Raw genomic sequence first — 20,773 nt, forward strand, 5'->3', positions numbered from 1 at the left:
GATGGACAGTGTTTTAAACAACAGGGTCATCTGTGATCACAGCAATGACAAGTGACAGTAAAGTGGCCCTGGGCCAGAGATTGGGCGGGGGGGAGTTAATATAATGTCCCTAGAACAGTGTCCTGTAGGACTGTGACTTCCTGTTGTTGTTTGGCAACCTACTTAATATTCATATACTGTGTTCTGTTCATACATTGCTGTGCAACACAGGAGCTATATGGTGATGGCTGCCAGGAGCACGCCGTCCCCGTCCCTACCGTTCTACTAGTACACCGTCCCCATCCCTACCGTTCTACTAGCACGCCGTCCCCATCCCTACCGTTCTACTAGCACGCCGTCTCCATCCCTACCGTTCTACTAGCACGCCGTCTCCATCCCTACCGTTCTACTAGCACGCCGTCCCCATCACTACCGTTCTACTAGTCCGCATGGAACCTCCCTTGTGCTCTTATGGACTGGGGTTCTCTTGTAACCAGAGCTTCTGGTGCTGGGGAATGGAGCCATTATTGCTGTCATGTTATTCCCTGGACCGTTAGTGTTGTGCAGTTGTTATTCAAACAATGGTTGCCCCTCGCCCCTCCTTCTCTCTGCTGTGGTAATCTGTGAGGGAATCTGGTGTTGCTGTTTCTCTCGGTCCATTCTCCTCACTGTGTATTTGGGTTAATCCAGCTGTCTGTGGTGAGGGATAGAATTCCATACCTGAGGGCAGAGAGCTGTGAGATGGTAGCATGGGAAGAAAAGGATGCCTATTGTTTTTGGGTGGGCGGCGTGTGTGTATGTGTGTGTGTGCGCACCCACGCGCATGTGTGTGTGTGTGAGGCTGTGAGAAGATGCATGGAAATAAAATGGCTATTGTTGTACCTGGGTGTGTGTCTACCACGTTGAACAAGGGAGGGAGGGAGGGAGATGTGAAGAGGGGTGGGGGGTACTGTAGGTATCGGGTGGGAACAGGCTAAAGAACAGAAGACAGCAGAGGAGAGGAGAGGACAGGTGGAAGAAAGGAACAGGGGGAGGAGGTTGTTACAGTGTTTTGCTCAAAGTAGGAATGTCAGGTCTCCATTGTCTCTCTCTCTCTCTCCCTGCCTCCCTCCCTGCCTCTCTCCCTGCCTCCTTCCCTGCCTCCCTCCCTGCCTCTCTCCCTGCCTCCTTCCCTGCCTCCCTCCCTGCCTCTCTCCCTGCCTCCTTCCCTGCCTCCCTCCCTGCCTCTCTCCCTGCCTCCTTCCCTGCCTCCCTCCCTGCCTCTCTCCCTGCCTCCCTCCCTGCCTCCCTCCCTGCCTCTCTCCCTGCCTCCCTCCCTGCCTCTCTCCCTGCCTCCCTCCCTGCCTCTCTCCCTGCCTCTCTCCCTGCCTCCCTCCCTGCCTCCCTCCCTGCCTCTCTCCCTGCCTCCCTCCCTGCCTCCCTCCCTGCCTCCCTCCCTGCCTCCCTCCCTGCCTCTCTCCCTGCCTCTCTCCCTGCCTCCCTCCCTCTCCTATTATAGGCCGGTTGGCTGACAGACCCAGTAGTCCACTGTTCTGGACTCTAAATGTTGTCTCCTTCCTTCCATGTCTATTCCTCTGTAGAGGATGTAGTACGGAGCTTGTAGGTCTGTCTGTCTGTCTGTCTGTCTCTTTGTCCGTACTGCTCCATGCTGTGTGTGTTCCACTATCCAGCAACACTAGTCTAATCTACTGGCTCTGCGGTGGACACCTTCTCACAGCCACAACTCAACCGACTGCTTGCCCTTCTAGAACCATCTATGTATCTCTGAGTCAGACCTCAGACAGGCAGTACAGACAGGCCCCACAGCCAGTAACATTCACAGAGTAACATTCAGACTGATATTCGCTGGTACGAGAGTGGGGTTGTCTTACATGCAAAGCTGGCCTTCAGCCAAATAGGGATAATTTATTAGAAAAACTGTGAAGAAAGATAGAAACCTGAGGAAGGAGAGAAAGAGGGCCGGGGAAGGAAAGTGGGTCGGAGGGAGGAAGAATAGAAAGTAAAGAGAGCTGAATCTAATACCTGCGTGTGTTTTTGGCCTGGTGAAATGAGTGTGTGTGTGTGTGTGTGTGTGTGTTACTGCCGGCTTGTCCCTTCCGATTAGAGTTGGCTGCCATTTTTCTGTCATTATTGACCTCAAAACAGCACAAACACTCTTCGTCACCACACACATCCTCTGTCTAAACACACACACAAACACACACACACACACACACACACACACACACACACACACACACACACACACACACACACACACACACACACACACACACACACACACACACACACACACACTCATTAACTCATTCACCCACTTACTCGATCACTGTAGGCTACAGTATTTATAACCTTTGATGCGCTGTATGCACTTATAGTATGAACATGAGTACTCAACACCGACACTGGGATGTGTGACTACTGATGCCACCTGAAACAGATTTAGCTCTGAATGGTTTCCTGAATGAGGTGGATGCTACAAGTCGTAACCCAAGCCTTCTGTCCTCATCCAGCACCATCATAACGACTAACGGCTTTATAACGGATCTGAAGCAAGCAGTACACCATTCACTAGTCACATTAATAATACTGCTTCCCTGGCAGAGCCACCTTCATGGATATAACACACAGATGGGGAAAGTCAGTGGTGTTATGCTCCACAAGGCCCAGCAACTGTATCAAAATAATCTCTGGTGTTACCATCAGCCCCGGTGAGAGCCTACCTGAGCCTTTGGAGTGTGTGCGTATGTGTGTGTGCGCATGCACACGTCCCCGTCTGACCGTGTGTGTGTGTGTGTGTGTGTACATGGCAGCTAAGAGCAGATTTATCTAAGGATTAGCGTGTGCGTCTGCTTCTGTGCCTGGAACACGTGCACATGCAGGCCTTGGGCCAGGCGGGCAGAGTGAGGCGGGTGAGGGAGGATGGGTAGGGTTAGGTAGGGGTGAGGGGTTACTGTGGCTCGTGGAACCTCCACGCTACTTTTTAACATTTGACCTCTTCATCCCTTCATTCATCTTCTCTGTACGTCTCCTCCTCCTTGGACCCTTCTTTAGACGATCCAGACGTCCAGCTCTCCCTCTGTACTTCAACTGTATCTGACAGGGGAACCATTGTCCCCCCTCTCTCTATCTGTACTCCTCCTTATACGTTACAGAAGACCCAGTCTACTCTGTCTGTACTCCTCCTTATATGTTACAGAAGACCCAGTCAACCCTGTCTGTACTCCTCCTTATATGTTACAGAAGACCCAGTCTACTCTGTCTGTACTCCTCCTTATATGTTACAGAAGACCCAGTCTACTCTGTCTGTACTCCTCCTTATATGTTACAGAAGACCCAGTCTACTCTGTCTGTACTCCTCCTTATATGTTACAGAAGACCCAGTCAACCCTGTCTGTACTCCTCCTTATACGTTACAGAAGACCCAGTCAACCCTGTCTGTACTCCCCCTTATACGTTACAGAAGACCCAGTCAACCCTGTCTGTACTCCCCCTTATACGTTACAGAAGACCCAGTCAACCCTGTCTGTACTCCTCCTTATACGTTACAGAAGACCCAGTCAACCCTGTCTGTACTCCTCCTTATATGTTACAGAAGACCCAGTCTACTCTGTCTGTACTCCTCCTTATACGTTACAGAAGACCCAGTCAACCCTGTCTGTACTCCTCCTTATACGTTACAGAAGACCCAGTCAACCCTGTCTGTACTCCTCCTTATATGTTACAGAAGACCCAGTCAACCCTGTCTGTACTCCCCCTTATACGTTACAGAAGACCCAGTCAACCCTGTCTGTACCCCTCCTTATATGTTACAGAAGACCCAGTCAACCCTGTCTGTACTCCTCCTTATATGTTACAGAAGACCCAGTCAACCCTGTCTGTACTCCCCCTTATACGTTACAGAAGACCCAGTCAACCCTGTCTGTACTCCCCCTTATACGTTACAGAAGACCCAGTCAACTCTGTCTGTACTCCTCCTTATACGTTACAGAAGACCCAGTCAACTCTGTCTGTACTCCCCCTTATATGTTACAGAAGACCCAGTCAACCCTGTCTGTACCCCTCCTTATATGTTACAGAAGACCCAGTCAACCCTGTCTGTACTCCTCCTTATATGTTACAGAAGACCCAGTCAACCCTGTCTGTACTCCCCCTTATACGTTACAGAAGACCCAGTCAACCCTGTCTGTACTCCCCCTTATACGTTACAGAAGACCCAGTCAACTCTGTCTGTACTCCTCCTTATACGTTACAGAAGACCCAGTCAACCCTGTCTGTACTCCCCCTTATACGTTACAGAAGACCCAGTCAACCCAGTCTCTAACCCTCCTTATATGTTACAGAAGATCCAGTCAACTCTGTCTGTACTCCTCCTTATATGTTACAGAAGACCCAGTCAACCCTGTCTGTACCCCTCCTTATATGTTACAGAAGACCCCAGTCAACCCTGTCTGTACCCCTCCTTATATGTTACAGAAGAACCAGTTCACCTTTGCCCTCCCCTCCCTCCCTCCCTCCTCCCTCCCTCCCTCCCTCCCTCCCTCCCTCCCTCCCTCCCTCCCTCCCTCCCTCCCTCCCTCCCTCCCTCCCTCCCTCCATTCCATTAGTGCTGACTATCTTTCCCAGAGGTACAGCTGGTAATTAAGTCTCATAGCCTTGATTCACCTGCTTATCAGATCAAGGTTTAGTACTGTAGGTCCTTTTTGGAGGATTTTAGGCATAGCCCTGCCGAGCTTATTATACCACCTTACACACACACACACACACACACACACACACACACACACACACACACACACACACACACACACACACACACACACACACACACACACACACACACACACACACACACACACACACCCACACACACACACACTACCCTCATTTTGCCGCTCTTAAGGTCCCCCGGTTGAAAATAGTCTGTGTGTAGGGTGTGTGTCCATATTGGTGTAACAGTGAGTATGTTATGGTCTGCTGAGGGACCAGAGCTGATGTTGGGGTTGGGGCCTTCTTCCATGATCCAGTTACACCCAGGGAGAGATCAAGTATCGCTGGGTGAGAGGGGTGACAGGACAGGGGCATGTGTACTCACTCACTGTCTGTAGTCCTCTGAGCAGAAATGAGCACTCGATGTGCTTTAATCAATTGAATTCAGTACAACCTCATGAAGTAAGAATAGCCTTTCCTGATGAACAAATTACAGCAATATACGGTGCCCATATTAGGACAGCGTCAGAATCAAGAGTTTGTGTCGGTGTAGACTTGGGTTCGGATGTCACTTTCACACTGCTCACGTGACATAGAGTTGAATGCTAATCCACACAGACATATCATTTATTTCCATAGGGCAGCGAGGAACGTTTTAACGCCAACCCCAGTTCAACCAAATGCTTTGCAAGTCTGTACTAAAATGATTGAAATTGTTGTGCTAGTAAATTCTTAGGTTACGGACACCATATCATTCCAGGTGAAGTGTTCTCACACACACACACACACACGCACGCAGGCACGCACACTAATCCAGCATGAAGCCCCTCAGTTGGCCCGTCATGCATCTCTATGGTTTCGTGCACTTGCCCCAGTGTGTGTGTTCATGGTTCGCTGTGTGTGCATTGCGATTAGAGTCGGACTGATACCCAGCTCGGAGGTAGCGGGTGGGCAGCCGGTGTGCAGCCTCGAGTGGCTGAGCAATCCAGAGCTCTATCACAGATTCAGATGATCAGCTGTGCAACACACAGCTATGTCTAAGAGGCAGCTGTTGGCGCTCCTTCCTGCATAATCATTCATAGCATGACTGCCGCCCGGCGGTTTCAGGCACCACATCAAAGAGAGTCTAATCCCTCTATTTTATACACCTTTCAAAACAGAAGACAGGATGTGTAGATTACAGTTATCGTACCCTGATTTAAAAAAAGGAAAAGAAAGTTCTAGCACCTATGTTACGTAATTGAATAAATGTGCGCATGTGTACGAAAAACAATCCCTTGAAGTGCAAAGCTATGTCCCAAATGACACCTATTCCCTATATAGTGCACTATATGGGGACATCCTAGTGGTCAGTTGTGGCCACTGCAGGGTTGTGTCCTGTCTATTGGGTTTGAATCTTGGTTGACCCTCGGTGGATTGAGTTCACTCACTAACTCCCATTCATTCTACTGAGCCAACAGTATAGACTTCCGTGCTGACCTGGCCACGCATTCACCATAGTTGCTGGAAAGGACCATGTGAAAAGAAACGGTACGATTTAGCAAGCTAGCGTGAAAAGGGTATAAAGGATTAGTGTGTACAACAGCGATTCCTCTGAAAAAGCCCATCTTCGTTGCATTAACACTGAAATAAAAAACGTCTCTGTTCCTTTTAGCATCTGGGTGCTTTGCTGTTAAGTCATTAGTCATAATAACCCTACGAGCAAAAGACGGAAAAAGACGTCAAAGGACTTATTTTTGGTTGAGAGGAAAACATTGAAACGACGTCTTTGTGCTCACTGGGTGGTTGACTTAGCATCGAGGTGCTTCGGTTTTGCGTTGCTGTATAACTTAGTCGTATGGGCCCGAGGCAGCCGTCTAGAGAGAGCATGACTAACACACTGTACTTAGAGTCAGCCGTGGATGTAGACAAAGCTGGTGAGGTGAGAGATCCAGGTAAATGATGAGCCACTGGGCAGACTCTTCTTAATGCTAATGAGGTGTGCACGTTGAAGCGTTTAGTTGAGCTTGTAGCCAGGGCGGCTGGTTGTCTGGAAATAACAGTGTAGTCGTCATTACAGGGGACCAAAGATGGCGCCGGAGGGGATGGCTGCAGTTTTATGGCCTCTTAAACCAACCGTGCTATTTAAAAAAAAAAGTTTTTAGTTGCCACATATTTTTGTTGTTGTATTCGGCGCGCGTGACAAATAAAAGTTGACAACGGGGTAGCGGGGTAGCGCAAAAATGTGGCAATTAAGCCCTTTTTTGTACTTACTCAGAGTCACAGGAACTCATGGATACTATTTTTATGTCTCTGTGTGCAGTGTGAAGGACGTTCCTGGAGCCATTGCTATTAGCATTAGCGCAATGTCTGAAAGTCTATAGGGACCGCTAGCATGTTTAATGTCGCACTACCCCTTTAATGGTCAGGGGACTAAAGGTGAGAAGCTCTGTCAGGACAAAATGTAGACTCAGGGAGGAATGTTGCCCTTTCACAAGACTGCCACTTGCACATGACCCAATCTTTTTAAGGTGAGCATTAAGCTGGAGGCTTAGAGTACATATTTGTACTTGAGTGTCTCAGAGTGTGTCTGAACTCACTGAATTGTATGTGTGTATGCTAGGGGATGGGCATTTGAAAGAACGTCTGCGTTCGAGCGCTATCGTGGAAATCATTTCGAAATAGGTTAGTACTGGAGCATGTTGGTGCGAAACGGTAGCCTGAGTACCAGTCCCTTTAAATAACATTCCACTTCTTGCCACTCCTTGTATTTGCCAAAGAGACGGTTCTTTAGGGAATCTCTACATTCAATATGCAGCTGGATTTACAGTGCCTTGCAAAAGTATTCACCCCCCATGTCATTTTTCCTATTTTTGCTGCATTACAACCTGTAATTTAAATAGATTTTTATTTGGATTTCATGTAATGGACAAACACAAGATAGTCAAAATTGGTGAAGTGAAATAAAAAGAATACATGTTTTAAAAAAATCCTAAAAATGTAAAACGTAAAAGTGGTGTGCAAATGTATTCACCCCCTTTACTATGAAGCCCCTAAATGAGATCTGTTGCAACCAATTACCTTCAGAAGTCCCATAATTAGTTAAATAAAGTCCACCTGTGTGCAATCTAAGTGTCACATGATCTGTCACAATATCTCAGTAGATATACACCTGTTTTGAAAGGCCCCAGAGTCTGCAACACCAGAAAGCAAGGGGCACCACCAAGCAAGCGGCACTATCAAGACCAAGTTTTGGAGCTTTCCAAACAGGTCAGGGACAAAGTTGTGGAGAAGTACAGATCAGGGTTGGGTTATAAAAAAATTGCATAAACTTTGAACATCCCACAGAGCACCATTAAATCCATTATTAAAGAATGGAAAGAATATGGCACCACAGCAAACCTGCCAAGAGAGGGCCGTCCAACGAAACTCACGGAACAGGCAAGGGGGACATTAATCAGAGAGGCAACAAAGAGACCAAAGATAACCCTGAAGGAGCTGCAAAGCTCCACCACGGAGATTGGAGTATCTGTCCATAGGACCACTTTATGCCATACACTCCACAGAGTTGGGCTTTACGGAATAGTGTCCAGAAAAAAGCCATTGCTTAAAGAAAAAAGTAAGCAAACACGTTTGGTGTTCACCAAAAGGCATGTGGGAGACTTCCCAAGCATATGGAAGAAGGTACTCTGGTTAGATGGGACTAAAATGGAGCTTTTTGGCCATCAAAGAAAACGATATGTCTGGCGCAAACTCAACACCTCTCATCACCCGAGAACACCATCTCCACAGTGAAGCATGGTGGTGGCAGCATCATGCTGTGGGGATGTTTTTCCTCAGCAGGGACTGGGACACTGGTCAGAATTAGAGGAATGATGGATGGCGCTAAATACAAGAGATTTGAGACTGGGACGGAGTTTCACCTTCCAGCAGGACAATGACCCTAAGCATACTGCTAAAGCAATACTCGAGTGGTTTAAGGGGAAATATTTAAATGTCTTGGAATGGCCTAGTCAAAGCCCAGACCTCAATCCAATTGAGAATCTGTGGTATGACTTAAAGATTGCTGTACACCAACGGAACCCATCCAACTTGAAGGAGCTGGAGCAGTTTTGCTTTGAAGAATGGGCAAGTATCCCAGTGGCTAGATGTGCCAAGCTTATAGAGCCATACCCCAAGAGACTTGCAGCTGTAATAGCTGCAAAAGGTGGCTTTACAAAGTATTGACTTCTGTGCGGGGGGGGGGGGGGTGAAGTAAAAAAAAAATATATATTAGTTTTTTTTGTTGAATTTTACCCCTTTTTCTCCCCAATTTTGTGGTATCCAATTGTTTAGTAGAGGGTCGGGAGAGACGAAGGTTGAAAGTCATGCGTCCTCCGATACACAACCCAACCAAGCTGCATTGCTTCTTAACACAGCGTGCATCCAACCCGGAAGCCAGCCGCACCAATGTGTTGGAGGAAACACCGTGCACCTGGCAACCTTTGTTAGCGCTCACTGCGCCCGGCCCGCCACAGGAGTCGCTGGTTATCCCTACCGGCCAAGCCCTCCCTAACCCGGACGACGCTAGGCCAATTGTGCGTCGCCCCACGGACTTCCCGGTCGCGGCCGGTTACGACAGAGCCAGTGTCTCTGGTGGCATAGCTGGCACTGCAGTACAGCGCCCTTAAAAAAATATTTTGCATCTTCAAAGTGGTAGGCATGTTGTGTAAATCAAATAAATCAAATAAAATATATTTTAATAGGAAAATGCCAAGTGGGCTGAATACTTTCGCAAGCCACTGTACCAGTTGCTGATTGGTAGCTGAAAACAACATTCATATTTTCCATGGCAACATTATGGAACATGGGGTGCGTGCAAATTTGGCACAGTTTGGACGTTTAAGAGCAACAACAAGCATTACATTACAACCTGCTGCAGTCATTCCCTGGTGAGAAGGCAGTGTCAATGCAAGATCTTGTCATTCAAAGTGGCTAGGGAGGACTCCGTAATGAGAGAGAGAAATAATGACACAGAAAACGCTAATTTCAGTTGTGTTATGTATCCCTCCTCTCTTATTAAGTTGTTCTTATAATTGTCATTCTATATTGCGGCAAATTTGCATGCGCCCAATGTTTTCATGCGGTGGCAAGGAGTGAAATGTTCGCTAAAGAGACTGGAACCCAGGCTAGCGAAATAGGGCTGAATGCAAAAAAATTGCTGGTTGTGCTGATTAACACACGACTGAAAATGAAACTTAACATAATTGCACTGCATTTGACATGGGCCAATCTTAAAGTGTGAATAAATGTTAAAAAGTTACATTTTGAGTAATTGTTTTAGATTATTACAAACTAATACAAACCTTGAATCGAGTACTCAAGTACTCCCGCCCCTGCTTGGTGTGCACCTGTACCTGTGTGATATTGTATATTTTGCCCCCTGTGATAGTTATGTTGACTGTTGTGTTCAGGTGAAGGGGGTGACTGTGCCCCGTGCCCTCCCTGCATCCCTCCCTGCCCCTCTGCCCTGCCTCTCTGCACCTCTGCTGTCCCTGTCAAGCCTCCAGACGAAAGGAGAATACCAAGTGGCTCTAGGCCAGAGTCGATCTCTGCATCCTAAATGGCATCCTTTTCCCTATTTAGTGCGCTACTTTTAACCCAGACCCATAGGGCTCTGGTCAAAAGTAGAGCACTCTATATGGGATAGGGTGTCATTTGCATTTGGGACGCATCCTTTGTACGTACTGGACCAGGCCCTGTCCCTGTGGTTATCAGACACTAAGCCAGCCTCCATTGGCTAAATGAATTGGCAATTTCTGACTGCAGCTTTGGTCACAGCTGTGTACAGAATCTGGTCTCTGCGGGATAGGCTAGAGGGATGGAGAGAGAGAGAGAGAGAGAGAGAGAGAGAGAGAGAGCAGCTACATCGTCATATTTGTATTTTATTTTAGATTTATTTATAGAGGACAAAACACATTAATCAACATCAATATTACAATAATGCATCATCCATGTAAATGTGCCGGGATTAGCCTAAAATATAATTTGCACCAGTGGTCCCATGGCAACTAAGGACAATTACACAGCCACAATACACATACTCACTAAAACAATACAAAATACCAACACATTACATCCAATAACATATCATTCTTAACGACGACAACAACACTATCGTCAACTGTCGTCTTTTACATATGAGGAACCACAGACAACTCATGTGTACAGATTTAGATAGATTTTAGCCATGTTTTCAATTCAACGTTAAACGCACAACAATCAGTGCAGCTTCTCAAGTCCATGGGCGTTGCATTCCAGTATATCGTAGCTCTAGCAGAGAAGGCCCGATTGGCCGATTTTACTGTGTCGAAAAGGGACAACGCAATCAACCTCTAATTACTGCCCTTGTTATCCTGGAGTTGCTATCCTTGAGCATGATATACCCGGCATGGGGTGGAGGGGCAAGACCGTGCAGGGTCTTAAAGACAAGGCTTGCATCTACACACTGCTGAAAGCTACTCAGACGCAATAAATTACGTTTGTACATGATGTGACAATGGTGGTAAACGCTTTGGTTCGCCGGAAGTGATTCAATTGGTTTCAGAAGAGTTTCTGACCAGCAGGTTATTGAGAGGCATCATCTGCTCCGAGTGATGCTCTAGCTCGGGTAGAAAGTAAGAATGAACTTCAGACACCGTATTTACCTCTAAAACAGACTGCTTGAACCCCAGTCACTCACTGCAGTAAGGTACTGTAGCTGATTCTGTCTCGTGGACTTACTGTGCGCGTCGGGAGGACTTGGCCACGTCAGCCATATGTCCTGTGAAAGCCCTACCCTGTGTTTTAGGTATACATTATAGAGGAGAGAGGTACAGTAGCAGTCAGTAGGATAATCTATAGGGCAGGAATATACTGGAATATACATCTAGGACAGAGCATCATCACAACCACAAACACACACACCATCATCATAACCGCACACTTAAAAACGCCATTAGAAGACTTAGCTTCACTCAGTACTGTGGTTGTCAGCATTTTCACAGATAATATTTCTTCAAGCATACTTTAAGCTATCTGGCTCATCTGAAGGGCAGGTAACCCTTCCTTTCGGGTCTATTGGACAACCTCTGCCAACGGCCCCAGTATAATCTGTGCCGGTACGGGCAGTTCAGTGTCAACCTCTTCCCCTTCCTCCTCCTCCTCCTTCTCTCTCTCTCCCTCCCTTCACTGCACTGAATGGCCATAAGCAGTGTTCCTGTTCCTATAGCGTGTGACGACTGTGTGGAGACAGAGGTACGTTTCAGGACATTGACAATATGTTGGATCATTTCAAGGCTAAAAAAATACATTCTTATCCCTAGGTCCGACAAGTCACGTGACTTCATACCGGCTTTAAGCACATAAGGAAAAGGCCGATTCAGTTCCCTCTCCTTAACTGTTTATTGATTCCCACATGCGGTGAAGTAACTTAAGTCATTATGAGCTTTTCCCAGGATAAACGAAATAAGCTACTTTCTTCACTTCTATAGCGATGAGTCTCCACAGGGAGTGGTGGAAATCCTGCTTCACGCACACTCGCATGCGTACGTACACAGATACACAACACACACACACACATACCTAAACCTTTATTTTTGCAGACCACTTCAAATCAAATTTCTTTGTTACATTTCCCTCGTTGAGTATCAACCTGTGTCTCAGCTAAGCCTCATGCTCCAATCTGTGGTCATTTTCCTCCGGCAGACTAAACCAAAACACACACACACTCACATACATGTACCATAACCGTAGGCAACGGTATGCGTTCTGCCACAGCAACCCGTCGCTGAGAAAGAGGATTGTGGGAGATTTACCCGGGAGACGGAGGCCCGGGAGACGGAGGCCCGGGAGACGGAGGCCCGGGAGCGCAGTTGGGGTAGATAAGACTTATCGGTCACAAACAGACTTACTGGCAGATCATTTTAAATGTTTGAATCTGTTTCTCTTCCCTCGTTGCCCTTCTCCCTATTTTCAATCAGCCCCCTCACCCCTCTCCCCCTCCGCCCTGTCAATAATACACCACCACCAACGACACCACCTCTTCCTCTAAACTTCTCTTCATCTTCTCTCCCAAATCCACCTGCAGAACCGCTCTCCTGGTAATGCCAGTCTTTCTTCTTTATGCTCTCTCTGTCACACTCATATTGCTGTGTGTGTCGGTGTGTGTTTGTGTGTTGCGACCTATGTGTTGCAGCCTGTTTAAGACTGCTAATGTGTGTGTGTGTGTGTGTGTGTGTCCCACCCCAGGCCATGTAGTGTAGTGTTACTAGCTAGCTGTAACACTACACTACATTGGCTGCGTGGCAACGTTGTGGCCTGTTTAAGAGGACTGATTAAAGCCTCAGAGCGTGGCATGGATTCCTGAAGAGTTGCAGGATTTAACGACATCCAAATGTTCCAGCCTTCCCCCCCGCCCGCCGGTCACTCATTCACTCACACACACGCACACGCACACAGATCAGGTTCCAAGGGCCACTGACGGGATCAGTGAGTATGTATGCCCGCTGAGTAAAAAAAGAGGTTCTTGCCCACCTCATAAGACTTCCTTGGCTGTGTGTGTTTGATGGCTCTGGGTGACTTGGGTGCTGCTCAGTTGTTGTACCTTTGAGTAGAATGAAGTTCATTGTATGTGATGAGGTGCTTGTTCTGGCTGTTAAGATATATTGGGCTGTTGTTCTTTGTTCTTCTAAAGGGACATTGTTGAAGATGGGGTTATAATCAAACAACACGTCTCGTCACGTCTCACCAAAAGGTTGCATCATTCTAGGCCTTCCTATGATTGTTTGTGTGACGAAACAAAATGGAATTCAAATAATTGAACCGACGTTGGTCAATTTGTTTCAAAAAACAACGACATTTCGATTAATCGCTCAGCATTAGGGGGCACACAACTTATAGCCATTCAAAATCCTATTTTCCCTAACCCTAGCCTTAACCCCAAAACCTAACCTTAACCATAACCCTAAACCTAACTCCTAACCCTAACCCTAAAACTAACATGAACTCCTAGCCCTAAACCTAATTCTAATCATAACACTAAATCAACCTTAACCCTAAACCCCCTAGAAATATCATTAGACCTTGTGGGGAATAACAAAATGTTAGTTTGTTTACTATTCTTGTAGGGAATAGTAAACACGTCCACCCACGCACATACACACGCACACGCACACACACACACACACACACACACACACACACACACACACACACACACACACACACACACACACACACACACACACACACACACACACACACACACACACACACACACACACACACACACCACGGCAGTGTGATTTACAATGTGTGCTAGCCCCCAAAGGAAGCTTTAATTTAATGGGGTAATTATACACTGGGGGCAGGAAGCGCAGACACTGATTTACACACACTGGCTGGGGTCTCTCTTTCCCTCTCTCTTTGCTCTAAGGGCAACTTCCCTACTCCCTCTGTCCCTCTGGAACACTTTACTTCCTGTTCCCAATGCATTTTGGCAAATATATATATTTGATTTATTTTCCTTTTTTATGATCTTCCCCTAACCGTGGCAACTTTCTTTCTTGTGACAGGTGTGCCTGCATTTGCTGCAGCATAGCCTATGCAAACATAATGTAAAGGCTGAATGCGCGTCTCATTTACCCATCTCCATCTGGCTTTCGGGGGTCACCTTATTTTTTTTATTGCAAAGATGATTTTGTTTACATTGTAGCTGCAGAGTTTTAAAACAGCCTGTCACTTGAATATCGTTGCTTTAAATCAGTGCACCTGCGAGCATTCTCACAGGATCTCTCTCCATCAACTCCCTTCAAATTGCATCCAAAATAGATAATCCTGCTCGAGATTGTTCTACTATATAGCCCTATTGCTGGGGACAGTAAAAGGCCATGTACAGTTTTGTCACACAACACAATGCCACAGATATCTCAAGTTTCGAGGGAGTGTGTCAATTGGCATGCTGACTGCAGGAATGTCCACCAGAGCTTGAATGTTCTTATACCGATACACTATTCTGAGACGGGTGCAAGCTCTTTTTTTTTGCTGAATGTTAAACACAGCATTTACCTTACGGGTAGTTTGAAAGAAGAGCGAACGCGGTAGGCTTCAGCAGTTATTTATTCAGATCCATAACCATTCAATCTCCGTGAAGAGAAGTGAAAGCCTTCATCTAATTAGGGAAGATAAGGAATGAGGAAGATAAGGACAACAAAACGTATTTCATTTAACTGTTGAAAGTGGGGAAGAAATGAAGAAACAATAAGAGAGAGAAAGAGGAGGTAGGCTAATAACATTAGGGGAAATCAGCCTATACTTGTAACTTTGTAGGCTGCATGTGCTGCACCAGAATTACATGTTATCTCTCTGCTTTATCATGGTTTGAACGATGTGCGTAATTCCGGCCCATTTCATACAGTATAATTGTCATGTTCTGACCTTAGTTCCTTTGTTTTGTCTTTTGTTTTAGTATGGTCAGGGTGTGAGTTGGGTGGGTTGGGTTAGTTTTCTATGATTTGCTATTTCTGTGTTTGGCCTGGTATGTATGGTTCTCACTCAGAGGCAGCTTTCAATCATTGTCCCTGATTGAGAACCATATTTAGGGAGCCTGGTTTCTATTGTGTTTTGTGGGTGGTTAATTTCTGTTTTGTGTGTCATCACTAGACAAGACTGTTTCGTTTGTTCGTTCTTCCTAGTTGTTATTTTGTTTAGTGTTCAGTTTTGATTATATTAAATGATCATGAACACTTACCACGCTACACCTTGGTCCTCACCTTCTTCCACCGACGACGGCCGTTACAATAACACAATACAGTCTCAGGTAGCATCAGGCTTGAGTTTTTCATCAAAGCTCCAATCAAATCCAGACGTAGGCCTATATTGTGCTTTATAATGCTTTAGAATGACAGTTCCGTTTTGGGCCGGGAAATGATGATTTACCTGGGAGAAAATGGATTTATTCTCTGGATGGATCATTTGTAAAATAGCGGGAAAATATTCAAACCCTAACACACACTCATTGGTGCAGGCCATGCATCAGTATGGCAAGCTAGTCATGCTCTGTAGTTGTGCTCACTGAGAAACTTGGTGAAGGGAATGATTATGGAAGCACCAGCAGTTGGCCTACCACCAGCAAGAGACTGGTTGTCTTTTTAACACCAGTACTCATGGAGGGAATTCTGTGTCTGAATGCAAGTGCTTGAGTGATTTGAAGTTTGTCTGTGTGTTCTTATAGCTGTGTTTTCGGGGTGCATATGTGTTTGTGTGTTAGAGGAAAACCATGCATGTCTAATGGGACTTAATGATGCAGGCCTCAGCAGCTCAGTTCAGCTCAGCTCAGCCCTGGGGTTCACAGATGCACTGAGCGTTGGGGTGGACAGGGAGTAGAGAGCAGAGGCAAGCAGCAGCTGGGCTTTGGCTGAGACAGCACATTCACAAAGTCTCTCAATGTCCCTTTCAAATGAGCCCCAACTCACTTTCACTTTAACACTCTCTCTCCTCTCCCCGCTCTCTCTCTCCTCTCTCTCTCTCCTCTCTCTCTCTGTCTCTCTCCCCCCTCTCTCTCTCACCATGTTCTTTAACTGGGAGACAGCTGCTGCTGAGAAGCCTGGGCTTAACATCCCATCACATCCCATTCCCTTCAACAGACAGAGGCCACTTTGGGCTGCTCTTTCAATGCAGCTGAAATGATTAGAAATACGAACGCAACAAACTTTTTGAGATGTGCGGGGTGAAAGCCCTCCAGGAAATTAAGAAAGTATTTAGGTGGGTAGGAGGAAGAGAAAAATAGTATCAGGCAGCTACAGAGAGAGAGCGAGAGAGAGAGAGAGAGACAGAAAGAGAATGAGAGAGAAAGAGAGAGATGGTGAAAAAGAAAGAGAGAGATAGCGAGAGAGAGATAGCTAGACAAACACGGAGGGAGATGGAGCAAAAAAAAGGAAGAGACGGCTGGGAGAGCTTTAAGTCTTGGGGGAATTTGAAAGCCACAGAAATCCAGTTGCGGATATTAAGAAGCTTATTTTTTGCAAGCTGACTTTCTGAGGTTTGCTGCTCGGTGCGGAGCCCCCTCAGTGTCATCCTTGACAGAGGTTACAGAAGAGGAAGGGGATAAGGAGGAGAGCGAGAGAGAGAGAGAGAGAGAGAGGGGGGGGGCAGAGAGAGAGAGAGAGAGGGGGGGGGGGTGCAGAGAGAGATAGGGACGATGACGTAGACAGAAGACATGTTTCATAACCACTGCCCGACACTGGCAGCCTGTTAAAGAGGACTTGTGTCCTCACAAGCTGTGTCGGTTCTGGTTTTATCTCTACCTTTTCCACTAGAAAGGTGTTAGAGGACAATAATGTCTAAAAATCATTCTATGAAAGTGAGTAAATTATCATTTGTAGCCCACTATTATTGTTGCTGGAGTTGATGCAGGCCCTCACCATGTTTCGGAGAGAGTACAAGAAGAGCCTACACTCTTAGAAAAAAGGGTTTCAGAAAGGGTACTTTGGCTGTCCCCAAAAGGGTTCTACGCCGAATCAAAAATAGTTCTCCAAGGGTTTCTCCTATGGGGACAGCCGAAGAACCTCAGTATATGTCAAGCATTTTGACTGTGTCCCTCCCTCCATCTTCTCTCTCTCAATCTGCAGGAGGTATAAACCGTGCGGGGGCGATGCCTGCGTTCCTGCGGACCCCCACTATGATCCAGCCACACCTGGATATGAAGCCCTTCCTGCAGTTCCCCATGGACACAGCTCCACCACAACACAGCATGGGCCTGTTTCACAACTTCAACACCGTGAGTAGTATATACAAAACCGTGAGTACATGCACACACACACACCCTGACACACACACACACACACACACACACACACACACACACACACACACACACACACACACACACACACACACACACACACACACACACACACACACACACACACACACACACACACACACATGTTTGCACTATTCTGTAGGTACTGACTCCAGGTCACAAGATGAAATACCAGCTCAGTTAAGGTCAGGAAACCTCTCTGTTAACTACCTTTCAAATGAATTGGATTGAAGAGTCGCTTCAAGGTCGTTTTTACAATGCTGCATACTTCAGAACACACTTCACAGTGCTCTACTTACACTTCAAAACACACAATGTATCAAACCTGTCTGAGATGGTTGTTTAATGTGTGTTCTCCAATGTGCCCTGTGGATGTCCTTCTCTCATTTCTATAGGGACTCTCTGTGTCCTCAGGTCCATTTGGGTTCAATTACTACTTGAAATCTTTCGGAGACTTTGAGCGTTTGCCTGGAATTCAACATGGGTGGGGCTTGCAGTCTTGTCCTTTGAGCCAGACAAGCTCAATGAAATGCAGCTGATCTATTATAAAGATGTCAAATACTATTTGAACCCAGGTCTGCCCTAGGCTATGAGTTATGGCCAATCATTTTGATTAGGAGGATATTTAGCATATCACCACACTCAGCATATTGTTGAAAAGAGCTGTGCATTGCGTTCTCAAGATGGCCGATTTGGAAATGCATTATTAAAAGCACAGTGTGGTTCTGTTGGTCAGCAGAATAGAATGAACAGAACAGACTAGGATTGTTCTCCTGGACTGGACTAGGAACATCATTCAAAGAGCATCTCGTATGAGTGCTGATCTAAGATCATGTTTGGCCTTTTAGATCAGACAGGGGGGACCTGATCCTGAATCAGCACTCCCACTCTGAGACGCTTTGTGAATATTGTTCCTGGTCCCCCATCTCCATAAAATCGGGAATAATTATGATCTGAAAGGCTAAACTGATCCTGAATCAGCACTCCTACTCTGAGACTCTTTGTGAATAGACTATGGGCCCAGGTCTTTATGTTGGGTAATAAGGTCATTCCCACACCGGCTGACTTTTTCTCTATTTGTTTGCCATCTCAATCTGTATCCTTGTCTCTCCAGCTGGCCCGGGACATAGCATGGCAACATATCGTACGAGGCTTGTTGCCAATTGGAGGTGTGGCATGTGACTTGGCCTCAGTGCAGGTCATCCAGACATAGAACCAACAGAGACCTTTAACCTCCATTTTATTTGACTACCCATTGGCTTTAACAGGCCCCGTAGTTTCCACAGAGCTGCACGGACACTCACTGTGTTGAAATGAGAACAGGACTGACCGGTCGTAGATTGACCAAGTTACAGACGTCCCCGTGTTCTGTTTCAGATCTCGACAGATCTGATGTGTTTCTCTGAAACTAAACTAAACCCAGACTCTCTCTCCTACTGTAGGTGTTCTGGGTCATTCCAACAGTATCGCGCTGCAGACCCGAACCATACTGTGCTGTCTTGGATATTTTAGCCTACATCTCAAAGACCTGTTATGTACCGCTTGGCTCGATGCTGCTCAGGAGTGTGAAAAACCCTTTCTGAATTGCCATTCCAAGTGCTCCGATTTACCACAGCAACGATCTATATTTGGTCCAGTGGGATCTTGTGAATTGTAACAGCCTACAGACGTGTACTGCTGCTGACCAGTAGATGGGGGTGTTGGAGAGGACAACCTGACCTTACTAATGACGTTTTAGCGATTGCTGCACTGTGTGCACTACAAAACAATGGGGGGGGGGGGGGGGGTGTAACAGAAAATGACATGAACGAGGATTCGCTCACGCAGGTTATAAACAGGTATTTTATCTGGAACCGTTGGGAGGGGAGTCTGGAACATTGACTACAAGTTCTAGAACGGATCGGGACATAGACAGTGTGTCTATGGCAGTGCACGTGTTGTCACTTCTGTCAAGTACATATAGTAGTTGTGCAGGGGATGGCAGTCTTGGGCTGTACATAGATATATAGCCACTACAGACCGACAGTACATGTCGGATCAATGAGAGTGAGACCCGTGCTTTCAGGAGCAGTACTTTTCACTAATGTACTACTTCTGTCTGCGTGGTTGTCGTCACAGCAGGCGTTTATGGATTTTTGCCTTTTTTGGAGAGAGAGAGAGAGAGAGAGAGAGAGAGAGAGAGAGAGAGAGAGAGAGAGAGAGAGAGAGAGAGAGAGAGAGAGAGAGAGAGAGAGAGAGAGAGAGGTGTAAAACCATTTACATTTGAGTGATTTATCAGACGCTCTTATCCAGAGCTACTGTACTTACACTAGTGACGTCGTACATTTTCACACTTTTTTTTCTTCTCTCGCACAATCAAAGAGAAGAGATGAATGGTGTGTTTGGGATCGTCTCCTGCACTGTCGTTGACCCCCTCCGAGGAGACACAGCCAGTACTCTGCATTGTAGTCGGTCTTTCAAGTTAACTCATGTAGTTCCAAATAGGTTTTAAATGTTACATTGAAAAGGATGCGAGACAACTAACCCGAGGCTTCTCGCTAACGGTGCAGTAGCTCATAAGTGGTTTACTACCAACGTGCTAGCAGGTACACTGCATGTGTTTTACGGCTCTTTGTACCGGTGACTTAAGCAGGATGTCAATCTAGCTAAAAGCTCATTGGAAAAGTGCTTATTCATAGTCTCTGTTATTAAATCTTCTACCTGACTGCCTTCTCTTGTAGCTCTGTAGCGTCAACGTCTCTCTATAATGTCATTTGTTCTCTACCTGCATGTGTGTGTCAATCTGGCCCAACGTGCCCTGAGACCGTGATCATTTATCAGCAGCAGCTGCTACTGGTGGTACGACAGGCTTAAGGGTCGGGCCGAGGCAGACTGAGGTAGGTGCCTCGCGCAGGCGGCAGAGTCAGGGATTTCCAATGAAGCCGCCTAGTCATGCGAGCCATGCGCAGACTTGTCGATTCTCACTCGCTGCGGGCCCCACCTGCACCTCCCTCTCTCCTTCTCCCTCCTTTCTATCCCTCCCCCCTCCCTCTGTCCCTCCCTGCTTTCTTCCCTCCATGTCTCCCTTCGAACAACTTTCTCTAATACTGTGGCCTCAGGTCCCCTCTCTCGCTGTGTGTCTAGTCCGTCGGCCGCCTCGTCTCACACGCTAAACATAATCCTGCCCCCCTTTTAGAGACGTTCTGATGAGTATCCCTCCAAGGACCCTGAAACAGTTCAATAGGCTCAGACTATGATTTAGCATTTATGTAAATGTAACCTAAT

The 20,773-nt window shown here is 46.6% G+C and overlaps 1 protein-coding gene across 2 annotated transcripts in view; it reads left to right on the forward strand.

Moving 5' to 3' along the window:
• Nucleotides 1-20,773, forward strand: part of znf385a (zinc finger protein 385A) — a 103,915-nt gene that overhangs the window by 34,543 nt on the left and 48,599 nt on the right. The window contains exon 2 of one of the 2 annotated variants that reach the window (XM_031804044.1): nucleotides 17,316-17,485. In XM_031804044.1, coding sequence (XP_031659904.1) covers nucleotides 17,316-17,485 — 170 coding nt within the window. The remainder of the gene's footprint in view (nucleotides 1-17,315; nucleotides 17,486-20,773) is intronic. The other variant, XM_031804045.1, reaches the window with a different exon arrangement.

The sequence above is a fragment of the Oncorhynchus kisutch genome, linkage group LG24 (assembly GCF_002021735.2).
Source record: "Oncorhynchus kisutch isolate 150728-3 linkage group LG24, Okis_V2, whole genome shotgun sequence".
Classification (NCBI taxonomy): domain Eukaryota; kingdom Metazoa; phylum Chordata; class Actinopteri; order Salmoniformes; family Salmonidae; genus Oncorhynchus; species Oncorhynchus kisutch.